At 44.4% G+C, this 19,312-nt stretch overlaps 1 protein-coding gene across 1 annotated transcript in view; it reads left to right on the forward strand.

The window, feature by feature from the left end:
* Positions 1-19,312, forward strand: part of TENM4 (teneurin transmembrane protein 4) — a 758,990-nt gene that overhangs the window by 544,572 nt on the left and 195,106 nt on the right. The window contains exons 11-13 of the mRNA XM_055091504.1: positions 4,926-5,096; positions 12,341-12,555; positions 14,307-14,517. Coding sequence (XP_054947479.1) covers positions 4,926-5,096; positions 12,341-12,555; positions 14,307-14,517 — 597 coding nt within the window. The remainder of the gene's footprint in view (positions 1-4,925; positions 5,097-12,340; positions 12,556-14,306; positions 14,518-19,312) is intronic.

Raw genomic sequence — 19,312 nt, forward strand, 5'->3', positions numbered from 1 at the left:
TCTTGGGTTTTATGGTGATGGGATTAGCTTCCAGGTTGTCTCTAGCCAATCACTCTGACTCATGGTCCTTCCTGGTGGCATGCGCATCACTCAGCCAAGATGGATTCCAGTGAGAAGGATTCTGGGAGGTTAGTAGGACATATGAACTGGCATCCCCTCTCTCCTTTTGACGTTTCCCGAATTCTTCCGCTTGGTGGTGGCTTGTTAGTTCCGCATTCCTTACCAGGACCTCCTGTTGCAAGATACCTCATGCAAATGGTAACTGTGGTGCCTGGCCAGGGTGGGTGGTTTCAGCCAGTGGTTCTCCTGCCTTCCCATTGGCCATTTGTCAGCCCAATGTTGATGGCCCTGTACTCCCTACGCACCAGCCTCCAGAATTATTTCTGGAGGACTGAATCTCCTGAGAGTCCAAGTTAGAGCTGGATCCAGAACTTGGCTTTCCCAGGTGGTTTCTAAGAGCACATCTACCACAGGGCATAGAGAGACCCACCGGCATCACAGCTGTGTGGGCCTCTGTTTGTGATCGCCGAGGAGCAAGGCCAAGAGCAAAGGGTGCCAGCATACACCTCCGGGCTTCTGGCCGACAGCCTCCCCCATCCAGCTGTGGACTGCCCTGCCCTGCCCTAATTAACATCCCTGGACACCAGAATCCTGTGATCATTTTCACCTGGAACACTCTTTCCACTGGCTTTTCTTCCCCCTCCACATATTTTTTACCGTAAGAACTTGCTTTTGCATCTTGTTTAAAATAAGAGAAAGCTTTGACAAAAATGTTTCTCTTGGGCTTCCCTGGTGGCGCAGTGGTTGAGAGTCCGCCTGCCGATGCAGGGGACGCGGGTTCGTGCCCCGGTCCGGGAGGATCCCACATGCCGCGGAGCGGCTGGGCCCGTGAGCCATGGCCGCTGAGCCTGCGCGTCCGGAGCCTGTGCTCCGCAACGGGAGAGGCCGCAACAGTGAGAGGCCCGCGTACCGCAAAAAAAAAAAAAAAATGTTTCTCTTCACAAAGCTGTGAGAGTTCTATTCATTCTGGGATTAGTTAATTCTCATGACCTTTTAACAAGACAGCTCTTTTGCACACTTAGGTGAGATAATCGATTCTAACGGGGAAAGAAGTGCTGCTCATTTAACTGCATATATCTGAGTTGTCCGCAATTCAAACAATTTCTCCATTACCTTTGGAGGTGCCAATAAATAGATTAAAACAGTAAGAAGGTAAGCAGAAATGTGAGCTAATTCAACCTTGGAAGTAGCAGCGTATTCACTTCTAACAGGCAAATTAAGGTTATTATTATTGACAGCTACACAGAGACAGTCGAGAGCAGTGTAAAGCACCTCATTTAGTGTCTGGTACCTAAAAAGTGCTGTGTAAATGTTAGCTGCTATTTTATCAGTATTATCAATGGTATGAATATAATGGTTATAGAATATAGTAATCACACAGATGTACAGTTTACAAAGTGCCATATACTATCACATATGATACAATAATTCTTTGAAATATTTTTATCCCCATTTCTCAGATGAGAATACTATAGCTAGGAAGTGGCAGTTAGGATTCAAAACCAGTTTTCTTGCCCTTGGTCCAGCACACTTCCCACTGCATCACAGCAACCGAAGAGAAAGCAAAGGGTCTGATTGCATTTCTGTTACCAGTGTACGCTCTCCTGATTAAGCCGAACTTGTGTGTATTCCTCGGTGGCTTGTGTTTGGATCAGGAGTCATAAGGACATGCTGTGCTCCGGTCCCCTGTACACACTTATTTTTGCATCTTGAAGGCAGTCACACAGCCCCTCAAGACCACCAGTGACCCTTCCACAAACTGCAGCCAAATAACACAACTTTCCATCTACCTCACGGAATCCCATACTGCTGCCTAAAAAGACATGTAAAAGCCTTGGACGTTGCTTGATGTGTAAAAGGGGATGTCTTTGTAATTCCCACCCACCTTGCTAGAAAAAGCTAGCGGGCGGCAGCGTGGTGAAGTGGGGAGAGCCTTCCAGCCAGAAAGATGGATGGTGTGTGATTTCAGGATTCCAGCAGTTTGGGATTCTAGTCTAGACTCTGCCACTTGTTAGGCATTTAACCTTCCCGGTGTTAACTGATGTCTTTGTGTCTTAGTTTCTTCATCGGCAAAATGGCATTATCACCTTTTAAGATTGTAGCAAGAATCAAAGAAACTTTGAAACGTATTTACTGCTCTTAGCACAATGCCTGGCCCATGGAAAGCACTCAAGAAATCACAGTTTAATAATTATCATAATTTTAATTAACCTTCTGAGTTAATTAAATGTCCACATCTATAAATTGGGTCTGGCAAGGTTGCATGAGGATTAGATGTAACGTATACAAATTACCCAGGGCACTGCCCGGCAAGCAGTTGGTCCTCAGTAAACGTAATTACGATGGGCCTTCATATCTCTGTCGATCCTTCCCTGTGTTCCTCTCACCCTCCTAGTGGGTCAGCCGCTGCCTCCTCTGGGCCTTCTAGTCCTTCTGAATACACTTCGTTACTTGTCTGTCTCCCCTGCTTGACTACGAGCTCATGGAAGCAGGGAGCGTCTGACTTAGTTCTGGCTCTCGGTGCCAGCCGTGGATCCTGGCATAGAATGGGCTTTTAGAAAGTGTTCATCAGCTGAACGAAGGAGTGATGCTACACAGAGGATGCTGTGGGAGTTGGGGACTGGAGTATGCGATTCTGTATGTGGGGAGTCAGGGAAGGCGTCCCAGAAGAGGTAAGTATGGACCACTGATGAGGCTCAAGTCTTGAATCGCCCGTGGGACTTAAGCCGACGCCTTGTACTAGATTGCAAACCTTTCTGGAAAACACGCTTCCTAGCCTTCGCAAGCATCGTGTATTTAAAGGACAACACCCGTTCTCTGATGTTTTACGGTCTCTTCTCGATTGTTGCAGAAGACTATTTAGCAGTTGCTACCTTGCAAAAATAGTTTTAAAACAGAAATGCATATGCACATGAATCAAAATCACAGCATTGCACAAAATCACAAAAATGCACAGAATCAAAATGTGCAACAGATACACAGTGAAACGCAAATCCCATCTCTTCCTTCACAGGATGCACCCACTGTTATCAGTGTCTTTCTTATCCTTCCAGAAATATTCTGTACATATGCAGAAATGTTTTTACCTAAATGTAGTATATCAAACATACTGTTCTGAATGTTACAATTTTCCTTCCAGAAAAATATATACAAAGAGCTTCCTCACTCTTTTTTATGGTTGCATAGTATATTGTATAAATAAAACTTATTTAGGGGCTTCCCTGGTGGCGCAGTGGTTGAGAGCCCGCCTGCCAATGCGGGGGACGCAGGTTCGTGCCCCGGTCCGGGAGGATCCCACGTGCCGCGGAGCGGCTGGGCCCGTGAGCCATGGCCGCTGAGCCTGCGCGTCCGGAGCCCGTGCTCCGCAACGGGAGAGGCCACAACAGTGAGAGGCCCGCGTACGGCAAAAAAAAAAAAAAAAAAAAAACTTATTTAGCCCCTTATTGGTGGACTGGTTTCCAATATTTTGCTATTACAAACAATACTGTAGTGAATAACCTTGTATGTACATCATTTTGTATGTATATGAACATATCTGGAGGAGAATTGGAACCTCTAAGTTCCAGAGTAAAGGGTATGGGTATTTTTAATTTGATAGCTTTTGTCAAATTGCCCTCCGTAGGGTTTGTACCAGCTTATGCTCACAGCAAACCAGCTAAGTGTGAGAGTGCTTATTTCCTGTTCTCTTCCAATACTGTATATTTTCAACCTTTTTAAAATCTTTGCCAAACCGTATGTGAAAAACAGTATTGCAGAGTTTAACTTACATTTCTCCTACTATGGGTGATGTCTAGAGTCTTTTCCCGTGACAAAGAGCCAATTGCATTTCTTATTCTGTAAACTCTCTGTTCATATCCTATGCCTATTTTCCTACTGACTTGCTGGACTTTGCTCATTATTTGTAGGAGTTTTTTTTTTATATTAAGGAAATGAACGCTTGGTGATACAAATTGCAGGTTTTCCCTCTAGATTGTTATTTATCTTTTGAATCAAAAGGCCAAGACCACTACTTACAATACCCAGGACTTGGAAGCAACCTAACTGTCCACTGACAGATGAATGGATAAAGAAGATGTGTCACATATAAACAGTGGACTATTGCTCAGCCATAAAAAGAAACGAAATTGAGTTATTTGTAGTGAGGTGGATGGACCTAGAGTCTGTCATACAGAGTGAAGTAAGTCAGAAAGAGGAAAACAAATACCGTATGCTAACACATATATATGGTATCTAAAAAAAACAAATGGTTCTGATGAACCAAGGGGCAGGACAGGAATAAAGACGCAGATGTAGAGAATGGACTTGAGGACACGGGGAGGGGGAAGGGTAAGCTGTGACGAAGTGAGAGAGTGGCATGGACATATATACTACCAGATGTAAAATAGATAGCTAGTGGGAAGCAGCCGCATAGCACAGGGAGATCAGCTCGCTGCTTTGCGACCACCTGGAGGGGTGGGATAGGGAGGGTGGGAGGGAGACGCACGAGGGAGGAGGGATGGGGATATGTGTAGCTGATTCACTTTGTTTTACAGCAGAAGCTAACACAACACTGTAAAGCAATTATACTCCAATAAAGATGTTAAAAAAGAAAGGCCAGGACCTCCTGAAACTCCCTCACCACTGCCCTTCTTCCCCCTCCCCTAGACTGTGAGCCCTCGAGGGCAGGGTCTGTGCTTGGATCATCTCTGTGCCCCAGTCCCCTGTGTAGCGCTCAGCACTGCCAGAGCTCTCTTCAGGGGCTCTTTGTTGAACTGAACTGAACTGAATTCCTGTGTTCCCCACCCCCACTTGTCCTCCCCTCTGGCTTGGGAGTTCCATTTCCACCTCCAGCAGAAAAAGATGACTTTTCTCATTGCTCACCACAGCCATGCACCTGTTTGGCCTAAACTGGCACCTGCAGCCGATGGAGGGGCAGATGTATGAGATCACGGAGGACACAGCCAGCAGTTGGCCTGTGCCAACGGACGTCTCCCTGTATCCCTCAGGGGGCACTGGGTTAGAGATCCCTGACAGGAAAGGCAAAGGAGCCACGGAAGGTAGGGTTGCTGTGTTGTTCGTGTCGTGAGTCCTCTGTGTCTGCCTCCGAACCAAGGAGACCGCCATTCTGCGCGCCATGTGCCTGACTCACAGCTCCATGCTCTGGTGCTTCCTCCATCCCTCTTCACTCCACACCGGCTGCCAGGCCACCTGTGTCTTCATCGCAGTTCCTTGTCACTGTGAGCTCATAGCGGGGCTTGGGCAGGGCTCATGGTGCACAGCGGACATCCCATCCCACGCCCTGAGGGAAGTATCCTGGGCTTTCACACTGCTGGGCGGCTGTCTCTGATTATGTGGGATCAGGATGAGGCAGCCTCATGGGCTGAATGGGTATCTCCCGGAGTTGGGTGTGGCAGGGTGGGTAGAGGGTGTGTTGTAAGCAAAATACCCTTGGACCTTGTGGTTTCATGGAAACACCACTTCAGCTGTTCTACCATTTTCAACCATGTGACCTTGAGCAAGTCACTTAATTTTCCTGAGCCCCAGTTTCCTCATCTGCAATACCAATTATCATTAGTGTTTGTACAGTGTTTGTTCAAAGCTTTTTGTCAAGAGCACTTCACATTTAATCCTCACAGAGATCCTGTGAGGTAAGTACAATTATTTATACCCATTTTAGATGCCAAAACTAAGGATCACTTTGATTAAGTTACTTGGCCAGAGTCACATAGCCAGTAAATAATGGAATTTGGGACATGAGCCCAGGTCTGTGTGACTGCAGGGCTCTTGCAGTCTCCATAAGTTGACCTACCTGACTCACCTCATGGTTATAAGACCCTGAAGGAGATGTGGATAAGAAATTCCATTGTACAGTGAGACACAGATGTTTCTCTTTCCATGATGGAAGTGGTGGTGACATTTGGAGTTTGGAATTCTTGAATGGGACATCCATAGACCCATGTTCTGAATTTCTTAGGGCTCTTTCTAACATGCCATCAACACAGATTCTTTCACTATCAGCCAAGAAGTGGCAGACCCACAAAAATCGGTACCGGGAAGGATGTCTGAGCTCATGGGCCAGGCTGGCTGTCATTCTAGGCAGTGCGACCGTCCCTTCTCCTGTGGCCTGCTTTCTCTCTCTGATGTTACCTCAGTCAGCAAAGTGGTCACAGCGGCCTCCAATCTTCACTGCTTACCTCTTCTTTCCTCTTAGCTCAGTTAACTTTGGGTCATGGCTTCTGAGCTTCCCTGTCCTGTCAAGAGCTTGCCTTCTAGGAATCAGTTTGGTTAACAGGGTAGCATATGCTTGGCCAGAGTAGCTACTCATGGTCTCTGAATGGTCCTGAAGGCCAAAATCCACTCTTGACCTATGGTCATCTTTAAGGGAACTGAGGGCTTTTCCAAAGGGCCTAATCAGAACCTCTGCCTACTCTTTTGCGGGGGTGGGTGGGGGGGCAAAGCCAGTCTTCTCCTTTACAAAGATTCTAAGACTTAAAACATTGAATAACTTACACTTTCTTTGCACCTTAATAGGATATGGAGGGAGCATGGATGAAGCCATGGGAAGAGCTCTGGGTTAGGAGTCGAGAACCCTCTCCGGGTTAGGAGTCGAGTTCAAGTCCAGCTGCTGACACTTGTGATGCCCTTAAGCAAATCCCTTGAAAGACTTTCTGGGCTTCACTTTCCTCCTCTTTGAAAGGAGGTTATTGAGCTATATTATCTGTAACGTCCATTCTAATTCACAAGTTCTACATATGAAATTAGTAACAGAATCATCATATGATTAACCAGATTGTTCTTTAGAATTTTTTTTCAGGTTGGCCCTGTCCATGGTCCTTCCTGTTGGCTTGTGATTCCCGTGTCAGCTTATAGTGTCAGATGTTATAGGTGAATACCATAAATGACAACTGTCTTTAGAATCAACAAACACAGATTTAAGATATGTTTAACCCTCAAAGATCTCATTTAGAAAAATGTATTTTCTCTGTGAGACTTTCTTTCAACAGGAGTTGGATCTATCTCAAGTCTCCCACTATAATGAAATTAGTTTGTGGGTTGTTTAGGTTTGTGTTTTCTTTTTCCCAAGGAGCAGGAGGTGCAGATAAGAGACAAAATAAAATTGCACCAGCTTATTGGTTTACTTTCACTGGAGTATTTTTGCTTAAAGGGATTATCTGTCATTACTAATGCACATGGAAAGCCTGTTTACAAACCCCTAAAATGCAGTGCAATGCTGGAAGGTGGTCAGCATCGAAAGCAATTACTGTGACAAAAAAATACATTGGTCTGGAGAGACAGAGGACAAATCTTCCTATAGTTTATGTGAGACCTCATGGTTCTTAATTTCTTTTGCCTTGGTCAAACCAATGTCTACTCAGTTTACGTTTTTAATTGTGTTGTTAAAAATCTAGTTCCTTAGACGTATCTCAAGGGGGGAAAGTCCTTAACCCTGACGTGAGCGCATATTTCGTGTCCCTTCTGAGGGTATCAGAGAGCTGATTCTAGAATTAAGATTAGAGCCCTGTTCCACAATGGTAGGGGAAGCAGTGTGGTGGATGGAAAGAGGATAATAGGCCTTGGAGCCAGACGGTCCAGGATTTGAGTCCTGGCCCTTCCAGTTATTGGCTCTGTTAACTCAGGCCCGTTACTCCGTCTCCTTTGGCCTTAGTTTCCTCATCTGTGGAACAAGGATTGCTAACACCTATCTTTTCAAAGACTAGTTACGAAGAAGCACTCAACAAATGTTAGTTCCTTTCTTCTTGTCGACCCAAATCCCAAGCCATTCCATTGTCAGTTATTAGAATCTCAGAAATCCAGACTAATTAATATTTTCCCTTCGAAGATCCCACAGAGTCTGGGGCATTTGTGAATATTTTTAAAGGGTATATATTTTTTAATTATACAAGTGAACTATATGATGAACCCAGTACTTTAAAGATTCATTGTGTCTTTGAGAATAACATCAAACTGCAATTTATGCTATATTTTCAAAGTGGCTATAACCGTTTCAGGGCTGTCATGGGATGGAAACCAAATACAGCAGCTTTTCGAAGTAAAACCATAAGAACTTATGTTATGCATTAATGGAGCAAGGGGAAAAAAGCATTGAATAAACAAGCATTTCTGATGGTTTAATTGGTGGGCCAGGGATAGTATTTTCTTCCTTCTGCAGTGAAATCAAAATTGCCCATCAGTTTGAACCATGCAAATTGCTGCACACAGGCTCAGCTGGGATCTCCAAAATGGAACCGCTTATTTTGATAACCAAATAAATTTCAAACAGTTGCTAAGGAAACTAAAGAAACCTTTGTGCAAGTTATTGCATTGAAAAGAACCAAAAAGGTGGAGGGAGCGGGGAGAGTGTTGGTTGATTAGGAATTTAGAACCTATTTGGATAAATCTCAGTTCAGGAAAATAAAGACTGAACTTGGGAAGTGCATGGAATTTCAGTTCCTCCAAATCTCCCTTATTTGAGCTATCCAATCATTTCAGTAATTTGTTGAGAAATTTCTTTTATAGACATGATTGCATATTTCCACAACATAGCTATAGGAAGCCTGAATCTGTATATCTTTATAAAGAAAAGGACTGTTACCAGTAGAATCTGCCCTGTGAAACCTAATCATGCTGTTGGAGCTCCCTAATTCTTGAGTTAAGCTCTTTGTACTTTGTTAAGCCTCTCGGGCACGCACTGATTGTATAGTGTCCTTCTTATGAATGTCTTGAGATACTGTCTCCCTTTAACTTTGGGGCCTGTGTGTGGGATCCTAGTTCATAAAAGTTGTCAATTTTTTTGTATCCCAGGATGGCAGGAAGTTCTCCAACGGGCCTTGGATCTTCCTGGTCTAGCCTTGGTATTAAGCCTGCTAGGACTGTGAATTAAATTGGACCCTCACTCTTTTTTTTTTTTTTTTTTTTTTTTTGTGGTACGCGGGCCTCTCACTGCTGTGGCCTCTCCCGTTGCGGAGGACGCGCAGGCCCAGCGGCCATGGCTCACGGGCCCAGCCGCTCCGCGGCATGTGGGATCTTCCCGGACCGGGGCACGAACCCGTGTCCCCTGCATCGGCAGGCGGACTCTCAACCACTGCGCCACCAGGGAAGCCCGACCCTCACTCTTAAAGAGGGTCAATGCACTCTGCCACCATTGAGAATATCTTTGAAGAGTTTTAATTAATAATTTATCAATTGGATGTTCTAAGAAACCATATTCTAATAAATAAAGGGGCAGCCCAAATGGCTCCATCTCAATGGTTTCTTAAGCATTCTGAGCATTCGTATATACATTTTAATAGTGTGAGGATGAACAGAACCGATACATATAAAGATGCCCAGTATGTAGTTGGAACTTCATGAATGATAGATTATACTACTATTAGTACTGCTACCTCTATTACTATGACTACTAATAATGTTTATTATTATGATTGTTTTCCAGAATGTAGGTAGGAATAAAAAGAGTTATATTCACAGGACTTTTCGTCTCCAACTGCCTCTACCCTCTACCCCCGTCACTACTCCACCACCTACACAATGGGTATCGCCATGTAGCGGGATGTTTTCTATCTTGGTGCTCAAAATTAAGAACAAAGAATCTTAGGTTATAAGATCTGGAGAGAGAAAGGCAGTAAGGGTTTTTAAAAGACAGGAAAGGATGAGGGTGGTCTCACTCTGAACAGCCCTTAGCCCAGCAAATCTCATGCCTCTTTCCCACCAGACAGAGGTACTCAGCGGGCTGTAGGTCTTCCCTCCCAGAAGCTTCCATCTCATCCTTAGGGTTAGTCCCTGTGGGGACCCCTAGGGACCAGAGGGGAAGAATGATAAAGGTTAAATTCCAAGATGGGGATGCTCTTTCCCTCTCAAACTTTTCCTTTAGACTGGGCCGTGACCCCTTCCCTAAGGATCTGGACAGGGTGACTTCTGGTACAAAGGTCACTTTTGAACCTAAGCTCCAGAGTGGCCATCACAGACTCAGCCAAGAAAGTCAAGGTCCTGGTTGGGAGTGTGCCGTAGACCAGAATTTACTATTTTTATATCATTGTATACACACCAAATATGATTTTTTTTTCTCCCATCTTGGCCAGCTTTGGTGAAATACTAGAGTGCTAGAAAAGAATATCCCTTTGTGCCACTCCTGTGGGGTAAGAGCCAACTTACTTATGCCTCTGGGGCCTGCAGACCTCTGGAGAGTCTCTGGACTTGACCTCTGACCTGTGAGGCTAAAGAACTTAGCCGATTCAACAGCTGTCTCCTAAAAACATGCTCACTGGAGGGGAAATGAACTGTGCAGGGTTCTCCAATGGCATGCCAAAATGTGGGAGAAGTTTTCATTATTCCTTCTCAGACACAGGAATTATTTGAATGCAGACAATTCTCAAATCCCATCAGCTCTGGCTCCTACCTACTCACAAAGGAAATGAGTCCTTGGAATTAGGAGTCTCGGGCTTATTTCTGTGCAGTTTCTAGCAGTAAAAAGCTCAGAACTCATCCTGCTTTTGTTTCATACTCCCTCCTAGTTCTGCCTCCCTAGCAGAATTATAAGCTGAAGGGTATACTATCTTCTACGTGGACTATAAAAGGATTGTGGTACTGGGAACCCAAAAATCAGATAAGGAAGATGTGAAAGTAATTCTCTTCCATCTTAATGCTTTGTGAATTTGGCTTCTGTCTTTGAGCTTTGGACCACAGTGCCATGGTTTGTGTGTGTCTACATTTTCAAGGTAACAGTCTGGGGCATATTCCTTCCATAAAGGAATTAAATGCAAGCTCTTTCCCATGCTAAGGACAGAATACTAGTGATACTTTTATTGAGAGCATGCATTTTAACTTTTTTGTTGGCATATTTTTAATTAAAATAACGTTTAATGGTTTAAAGCTGAAAACCTGATGTTTCTGCCTAGGAGTTTATAAGGAATGATAACATATGGAGAAGTTTAACATTTAAATTGAATTTTATTATTTAAAACAGTAAAATATTTTATGACTACAACAGTGCCCTGCCAAGCTCCATTTCAGCATCAAATGTGCTTTGTAAGGAATCTTACAAAGCTAGGGAAAAAATGACATTTTAATTTCTTATTCCCCAAGTGCTTTTCATAAAAAGTTCCCACAAATGTGTTTTCTTTATAAGTGGATTCTCGGTCTCTGAAGTGTCTCTTCCAACATCTATAACACCACCACTAAACCTTGGAACTAGGATACCCAGAGGTCCTTCTAATGACAAATAAAATGTGGTCTGTTGACTTGATTTTGGCTTGTTAGTGTCCTAAGGGTGGTCTTCTAATGTCCCTGTCCTCTCCTCCTGCCCCCGCCCAACTCTTCAGAGGGCTGATGTCTGGCAGGAAGTTAGGGTTTATATTTTTCACATGTGAGTGTGTTTAATTACTAAATAGAGGAAGTCTGATAAGCAGCCTTCCTTCCTGGCACTTGGGGTGCCCCCAGAAAGCTGTCACTCTCCTGATTGGTGACAGAATTGGGCAAGAGACCTTATTCTTGACCACTTCCCCCCACTCCAGCAACCTGCAGGGTTGGGGGCCTGGGTTGAATTTCCAAGTATGTCATAAGGTTTGTGCCTGAACTTGAAAAATCCCCTCATCTTTACCCACTTTAGCAGAGTGATATTCATAGCCCTCCATCCAAGACAAAGAAGCGTTTTTCAGGAATGTTTTCTCTCTTCAGATGTACCCTTTTCCTCATTTTCCCCAACCCTACCCCTCCTCCCAACACAAACTCTCATCCACATGTCTGAGCCTCAGAATTTGGCTCCCAATTACACACAAACTAGTGAACTTGTAAAATTTACCTGACCCTACTCAGGTCATGCTTCCCACTGCTGGGGAAACCATTCTGAGTTGGAAAGTTAATAACAACACCTCATTCCCTCTATCTTTTCTTTTTTAGCATGCATGCTTTTACACACACATACACACACACACACGTACACACACACGCGCACACACACTTACAGTTATTCTCATGTGACTGCAAGTGATTATTTTTAGGATCAAAATATATCTTAACAAGCTGTAGAATTATGCAGTAAACAGATGGCCCTTGGGGAGGACCCATTCTGCTTTGGAAGAATGCATATTTTTAGCAGAACAATTTGGGCATCATTGGAAAAAAAAGTTCTGGGCATTCTTACTCCTCAATGGGGGAGTCTGGGGCAGGGAGTGGGCTGGCAGCAAAATGTTGTAGAGAGGAGTGGGAGGCAACGGAGAGCCCTGCTTGCTCAGATGCTCTGATCCCTGGTTTCACGTGTGGCTAACGGTGATGTTTTTGTCTTCCCTTCCCCATGTCTTGGTAGGAAAGCCCAGTAGTTTCTTTCCAGAGGACAGTTTTATAGACTCTGGAGAAATCGACGTGGGGAGACGGGCTTCCCAGAAGATTCCTCCTGGCACTTTCTGGAGATCTCAGGTGTTCATAGACCGTCCTATGCATCTGAAATTCAATGTGTCTCTGGGAAAGGCGGCTCTGGTCGGCATTTATGGCAGAAAAGGCCTTCCTCCTTCACATACACAGGTAACCAGAACCCCACGGACCCTGCTCAAGAAGGCTAAGTCAAGAAGCCTAATGCTTAAGCCTGGATCTTTGAGCTTGAAGGAAATTTCATGTATTTTATAGCCCATTCATCCATTTGCCCTCTCTCAGACCCTACCTTTCGGATGAGTAGGGGTGTATCCTTGGAGCTTGTTAAGAGGAAGGCTTTCTAGGAAATCTCTCAATAGCCTTTTTTACTAGTACCCAGTCTTGAAGTTAAATTATCCAGGAAGTGTAATCTAGAGAAAAAAGCATGCACTTTGGAGTCAAAGAGACCTGGGTTTGAATCCTCTTGTTATCAGCTATGTGACCTTGAGCCTGTAACATCCTTTCAGAGCACGTTTCCTAATCTAGCCAATGGTGATAACAATACCCACTTTACAGGGCTGTTGTGAAGAGTGGAGAACCACATCTAGAAGGCAGCTAGTGCAGGACCTGGCTCAGAGTAAAGCATCCCTTCTCTCCTCAGGGCTTCACATTTACCCAGACACATGCACACTAGAAACACTTAAGAAACTCAGCCAGCATTAGCAGGTGTAACCTTTTATATATAGAATGGGTAAACAACAAGGTCCTACTGTATAGCACAGAGAACTGTAGTCAATATCCTGTGATAAACCCTAATGGAAAAGAATATTTTAAAAAAGAATGTATATATATGTATAACTGAATCACTTTGCCATATAGCAGTAATTAACACAACATTGTAAATCAACTATACTTCAATTAAAAAAAAAAAAACTCGGCCAGGATGATTGACACATTACCAGTCATGATGGGTTAAGAGCAGAGTTGTGTGAGGTCCTCCCAGCCCTGGGATTGGAGTAATATAAATCATAGGCATCCATCAGACGTTCCCTGGCCAAAGGCAGTCTTCCTAGACCCCGTAGTTAGTTATTTAAGTTTTAGATAAAAGCTAGATAAATACATTTGCTAAGGATGGAGTTGCAGAAAAGTAGACAGAGTCTGGGTCCCTCTGATTTCTTTGTAAAACTGCCATGCTGGTCCTGGACTTCACGCCCCTAGACATTTTCACATGAGACAGAATCAGTATCTATTTTGTTTTTCTTTAAAGACAGACAGACAGGTAGACAGTTGCACGATTTGCTTGCCAGTAGGCCAGCAGGACTTCCCCAACAGCTGCCTGCTGTTAGCACTGTGTGACTGACTTCAAGTCTCTCAGGCTAGTAGGCTTGGATCAGTCGGCACTTGTGTTTGACACAGCATGTAATTATGGATAGAGTTTTGAGCTGATCCAGTTTAGTTCCCCTGAAACTGGAGCGTTGAGAAAGGGTCATTGACGAAAGGAAGATCGGTATAAATCAAACTTCCGTTTGCACTTGACTGACATTTAAGCCACATCCAGTCCTCCAGGCCCAATCCTAGACCCCTGAGATTCCTGCCCGCCATCACCTGCATGGGGTTGGAGTTCAAACAGTCATGAAGTGGCTGGGTTTCTGATCACTGGAAAAGCATGGTTGTCCTGTGCAAACTCTGAGACTTAAAAAGAATCCACTAATTACAATGCACACACAAGAGTATCAGGAGACTCTTGCCAGGGAAAAATGGGTTCTGGAAAGGAGTTGGAGTTGGTTGGTCAACCTTCACATGGCTTTAGCCTCTATTGCCTGTTTCAGGTTGTATTTCCCCGTATCCTTCCCGGGAGAAGCCTGAAGAATGTAGCATTGTGGTGAAGCAGGTCCACTGCTAATTATGTCCTCTTTGTACTTCAGTTTGACTTTGTGGAGCTGCTGGATGGAAGGAGGCTCTTGACCCAGGAAGCACGGAGCCTGGAGGGACCCCAGCGCCAGTCTCGGGGAGTTGTCCCCCCTTCTAGCCACGAGACGGGCTTCATCCAGTATTTGGATTCAGGAATCTGGCACCTGGCTTTTTATAATGATGGGAAGGAGTCTGAAGTGCTTTCCTTTCTCACCACTGCCATTGGTAAGGAAGCTCCACCCCTCTGGGGTCTGTGGGATATTGTCTCTTCGGGTGAGAGGACACTTGGGGATCCTGGGAGTTGAAGTGGACAAGGGGATGTGTCTTGCCCAGAGGCCACCCGGCATGAGGCCATCCTGACTGGACTTGCCGGACAAGGGGTGGGAGTGAGATGCGGGGAAACGAGGGAAGGGGGTGACAGGAGGAGCTGGAAGGCCATGTTGGGCTGGCACCTGAGCCCAGCACTGTTGCCTACTGCCTTCCTTGTGTTATCTGTGGCCTGGTGTGTGGCCTAGCAGCTACATTTAAACACCAAGGGGCGAAACTGACAAGGAGACAGGAGTTCTTGTTACTTCTCTCCGTCACCTATATTCGTCGTTACACTCTCCCTTGGTTCAACTCACTGATCTGTTATTTGGGTTTTTGGTTTCTTACGTGAGCTTTTGTTTGCTTGTTTGTTTTGCTTTTGGAGCCAACAACCCCTGGCAGATGAGGGGGAAAAAAAAAGATAAAGGCTTGGAAAGAGGATGAGAATAGCCATGCAAAGGGCTGGGTGAACAGTCTGATCAGATGGGGGTTTTGTAGAGAACCGAGATGTCCTGAGCTCTGGCGGACAGCAAGCCCGGAGGATTTAAATGAGCTCTTAGCAGCTTCTTGTCCCTCGTAGTGGAAGAGTTCTCATTCAGAGAGAGCGCCTTGGCCACCTCACAAGCCTGTGGGTGTCCGGGGAGCCTGGCATCCTGTTTTAAGGAATTTCTCTTCTTTATGCATATACTACTGCACAGAATTTGTCTCCTCCTTAGATCACCACAATGTGATACAGGATGTGTTGGGCTCAGTGGTTCAGGTCAGAAAACGTTGCTTCGGTTTATATCAGAAGCGCAGTGACACAGCCTGGAGATAAAATCCCCTACAGGAAAATAAAACTTCCAGAAGACAAAACTCCACTAACCAGAACGCTTGGGGATGGATTTTCTGCTTAATGAAAACCTCTGTGTTGTTTTGAGTTCACCTTAAAACTCTGTCTTGGTCCTTGGTTGGGAGCCTCTCTGACATGGGAAATAGAGTTGAATAAAAACCTCTGAATCTGGTCGTTGGTTCCTAAAACTCTTGCAAGACCCAGGTTCTTCCTTCTAAACAGCAGTAGTCATTTTCAGGCCATTTTCCTCTTATTTGCAATTTTGCCCGTAGAGTTGAGGCGGAGAATACCTTCCCATTAAATATGGTGCACAGTTTATAGGCTTCTGCAGTAACTGCAGGCTCAACAGTCTACCCTCTTAGCAAAATGAGGGAGGTGGAGCTGTTAGGCTACATCAGCTCCGGGGTAGGAAATATCACTTTGTGCTGTCCTTATTTTGGAAGTGTCTGTCCTAGCTGCTGGTCTCTGCAGTCTGGGCAGCCGCTGTGCTGTTGGTTTCCTCCCTTGATGCCTTCTTTTGAGGTGCGGTAGAAAGTGTGCTCACTTCTAAATCTCCACCACTAATTTGTGTTCTGGCCCTGTACAAATTCCATCTCCTCGTTCCTTGAGACTCTGGAATATGAGCCTGCAGCTCGGTGGTTAGTGGTGACCCAGGAGGCTGTCGGTGCTGCCGTTTCCCGTCATGGGAGAGCCAGTCCTGGTCCTCACCATCAATTAGACTGACACTCGGCAGGGTCTGCCAGGCTCCAGACCCTGTTTCTTCTCTCTTTCTGGACACGGTGGCTTCAATTTAGAGACATGATTTTCAGGTCATTAGGGGTGCCTGAGTTTCAGCTTCATGGTCTCACAGCCTGATTTCTTCTTAGGCGCAGTATCATGCTTACTCAGAACTAAGGTCTCCTACAATCAGAATTTTGTATTTTTAATAACTGAGCACAAATATGAAAGGAAATTAATACAAACCCCCAAAGAAAGCTACTTTTAATTAGGATGTGCCTCTCAGAGAAATAAGATGTAGGTACAGTTAGGTACCTTTGCCAGCTCTTGGCTTGTCAGAGCTTTGCTGACCTGTTTTGTCATAATTAAGGAGATGGCCTTGCTTTTCCCTCAGGTTCTCCTGTTCTCACCTAAATGATGAAATCTGTCTTCACCTCCTTTAACCCTATAATGTCTTTTAGAGCAGTTAGGCTGTATTGTGCTTCTCAGAGTTCTATGAACCACCTGGCGTCTTGTTATAATGCAGATTCTGCTTCAGTCGGTCAGGCTGGGTGTTTAGAGTCTGCATTTTGTACCAGCACCCGGTGAGATGCTGCTCATCTGTGGCCCACATTCTGAGTAACAAGGGGTTCCAGTATCTTTTGGGGGGGCGGTTCTCAATATTGTTGTACAAAGGAATCACCTGGGAAGTGAGTCTAAAATTCAGATTCCTGGGCCTTTTCCCAGTAGGCCTGAGGTAGAGCCCAGGTGATCCTGATTCTGGTGGTCGGTCTTTCAACTAAGCTATGAAAACAACTGCCTTCTGAGCACTGCTTTCCATTCCTTCCTTCTCCCAGTGCTCCATGTTAGCTCTGTGGCCACAGTCAGTCACGTGACCTCTGTGAGCCTCATCGTTCTTGTCAGGAAAATGAAACAATAATAGTATTTGGCAATCCCCATTGTGAAGATTGGAGAGAATGAATATAAAGTGCCCCGCCCAGGCTTCAATACATGGAAGTGGTTAATATTCTCTCCCATCCCCTTTCCCTGTCCGCCTTTCTCTCCCTGCCTTTCTGACTTGTCTGTCTTCCTTCAAGCTACAGTGATTGTTTAATGAATACCTTTTTTTTTTTAATACAAAAACAGACTGACTCTGATGTTGCTATTAATCCCTCTCTCCCCACGTCTCTGGCACTGAGTCTCAGCTGTCTTTGGTCGTTACCTGTGAACCATGAGCTGTAATTTGTCTTGGCAGGTTAATTAAAAGTTTAGGTCTTGTTTTAGTGAAGTCATTATAGTCGCAATATACAATTGTAACTCTCAGGTTTTGCTTAACTCACAAATTGGAATGTGGCCCTCCCTCCGTTACACGCTGAAATGCAGAGCTAGAATTTAAGAAGATCTGAGATGTCAGAATCTAGAGTATTTATGTCTGTTTGTAATTAAGTAGTGGGAGAAATAATTGTGTTTAACAAATGGCTATGTTGTGTACGTTTTTGCTTTTCCCTGCATTTAATGCAATCCAGCTGATGATTTTAAATTAAATAAGTTTATCTTTTGCCTTCAAAAAATCTAAAAGCACTTTACAAACTGTGTACACAAATACATATACACGGAGTCGTGCTGTTGACAGAGCTCCCTCTGAACTAGATGCATTTTCTCTCTCACCCCCACACACGTGCACCAGAGACCACTGAAACTGAGCAAATTTTAGAATAAAACATGGCAGCTTTTTTCAGAAAGAATGGCCTTTCCCCCACATGCAGAGATCTCGAATTCGAAGGTCATGATTTTTCTGGTTCTGGCTCCGTTTGGGGGTAGGTGACCTGGCTGACCCCGAGTACTGAATGAAGTAGGAAGATGTATATCAATAGCTAAATTATAATTTACCATTGCCATTTACACAGGGCTTTAAATACATTCTCTGAGCCCTGCAGTAACTCCACATGGTGATTATTTTTATCTTCACCCCCTACTGTAGATGAGGAAATTGAGGTTCAGGGATGTTTTGAGAAAAGCCAGGACTTGAATTCGTGTCTGTCTGACTCCAAAGCTCATGATCTTCCTTCTTTAGTCACCTGCCTCTTTTCAGGATCAAGCCCCCTTTTTTGGATATTACACTTACTTTGGTTTTCCACCTGTTCATTCATTCAGCAGACATTTAAAGAGCGCCTACTGTGTGTGAGGGACCATGCTTAGCTCTTTTCTGTATGTAAGAAAGAACGAGAACCTTAGATAATTCTCATTTTGATCTCAACTTTACAGATGAAGAAACTGAGACTCAGAGAATTTAATGGACTAGCCCAAAGTCACACAGTCAGGAAGGGCAGAGCTAGGATGGAAACTTGGTCTCCAAATCCCATGTTCTGTCCATGATGCCAGAGTGTCTTACTGTTTGGTCTGATAAAATAAATATTTTATTTCTGTTTGTATTATATGGAATATAATTTCCCCTTTATTAATTTGCCTCCAATATAAGTAAGCATCTTAACTCAACATAGGAAGTTTTCTTGAGAAGTCATTACAAAGACCATGAAAAAAATCTCACAACATCCAAAATTTTTAAAATAATAATACCTTCGTATGCATTGCTTGCAACCCCAAGACCTGACAAGTCAGTGTTGCAGTGTTTTGGGCCTCTAGATATAGCATCTTAGCTTTTAATTTTGGTTGATGCTGAAGCATAAAAGGACAGATCACCCTGACATTGTGGCAATGAGAGCCAAGTTGGAAAATAACAGAGGTTACCCCACAGTGGATTTAGAAACCCAGAGAAAAGAAATTAGAAGCCTTGTTAGAAAACATAGACCCTGGTAATTTTACGAGAAACATGCCCTGGTCTTCCTGGTCTGAGGACATTTCATGGTAATTAAAGAGGAGGGTCCTTTTGTTCAGGCCCAGGCAGCTGCTATAAATTGACCTATTCTATGTCCAGGGACTAGAAGCAGATCTAATCCTTCTGTCCTACCTTCCTTCCTTTCTTCCTTTATCCAAAAATGATTACATTCCTGCTCTTCCCTGAGGTGGAGATACAGAGAAGGTATGACGTGGTTTCTGGCCAAAGTCGTTCATGGTCTTGACTAAGGAGATGAGCATTTACATAGTAAGTGCCTCTAATCCAGGAAGAGAGGAAGAAGGGTCACTCGTGGAGTCACTGGTCAAAGTGCCATGAGGGTTGGAGGAAGA

Source organism: Physeter macrocephalus, chromosome 16 (genome assembly GCF_002837175.3).
Source record: "Physeter macrocephalus isolate SW-GA chromosome 16, ASM283717v5, whole genome shotgun sequence".
Taxonomy (NCBI): Eukaryota; Metazoa; Chordata; class Mammalia; order Artiodactyla; family Physeteridae; genus Physeter; species Physeter macrocephalus.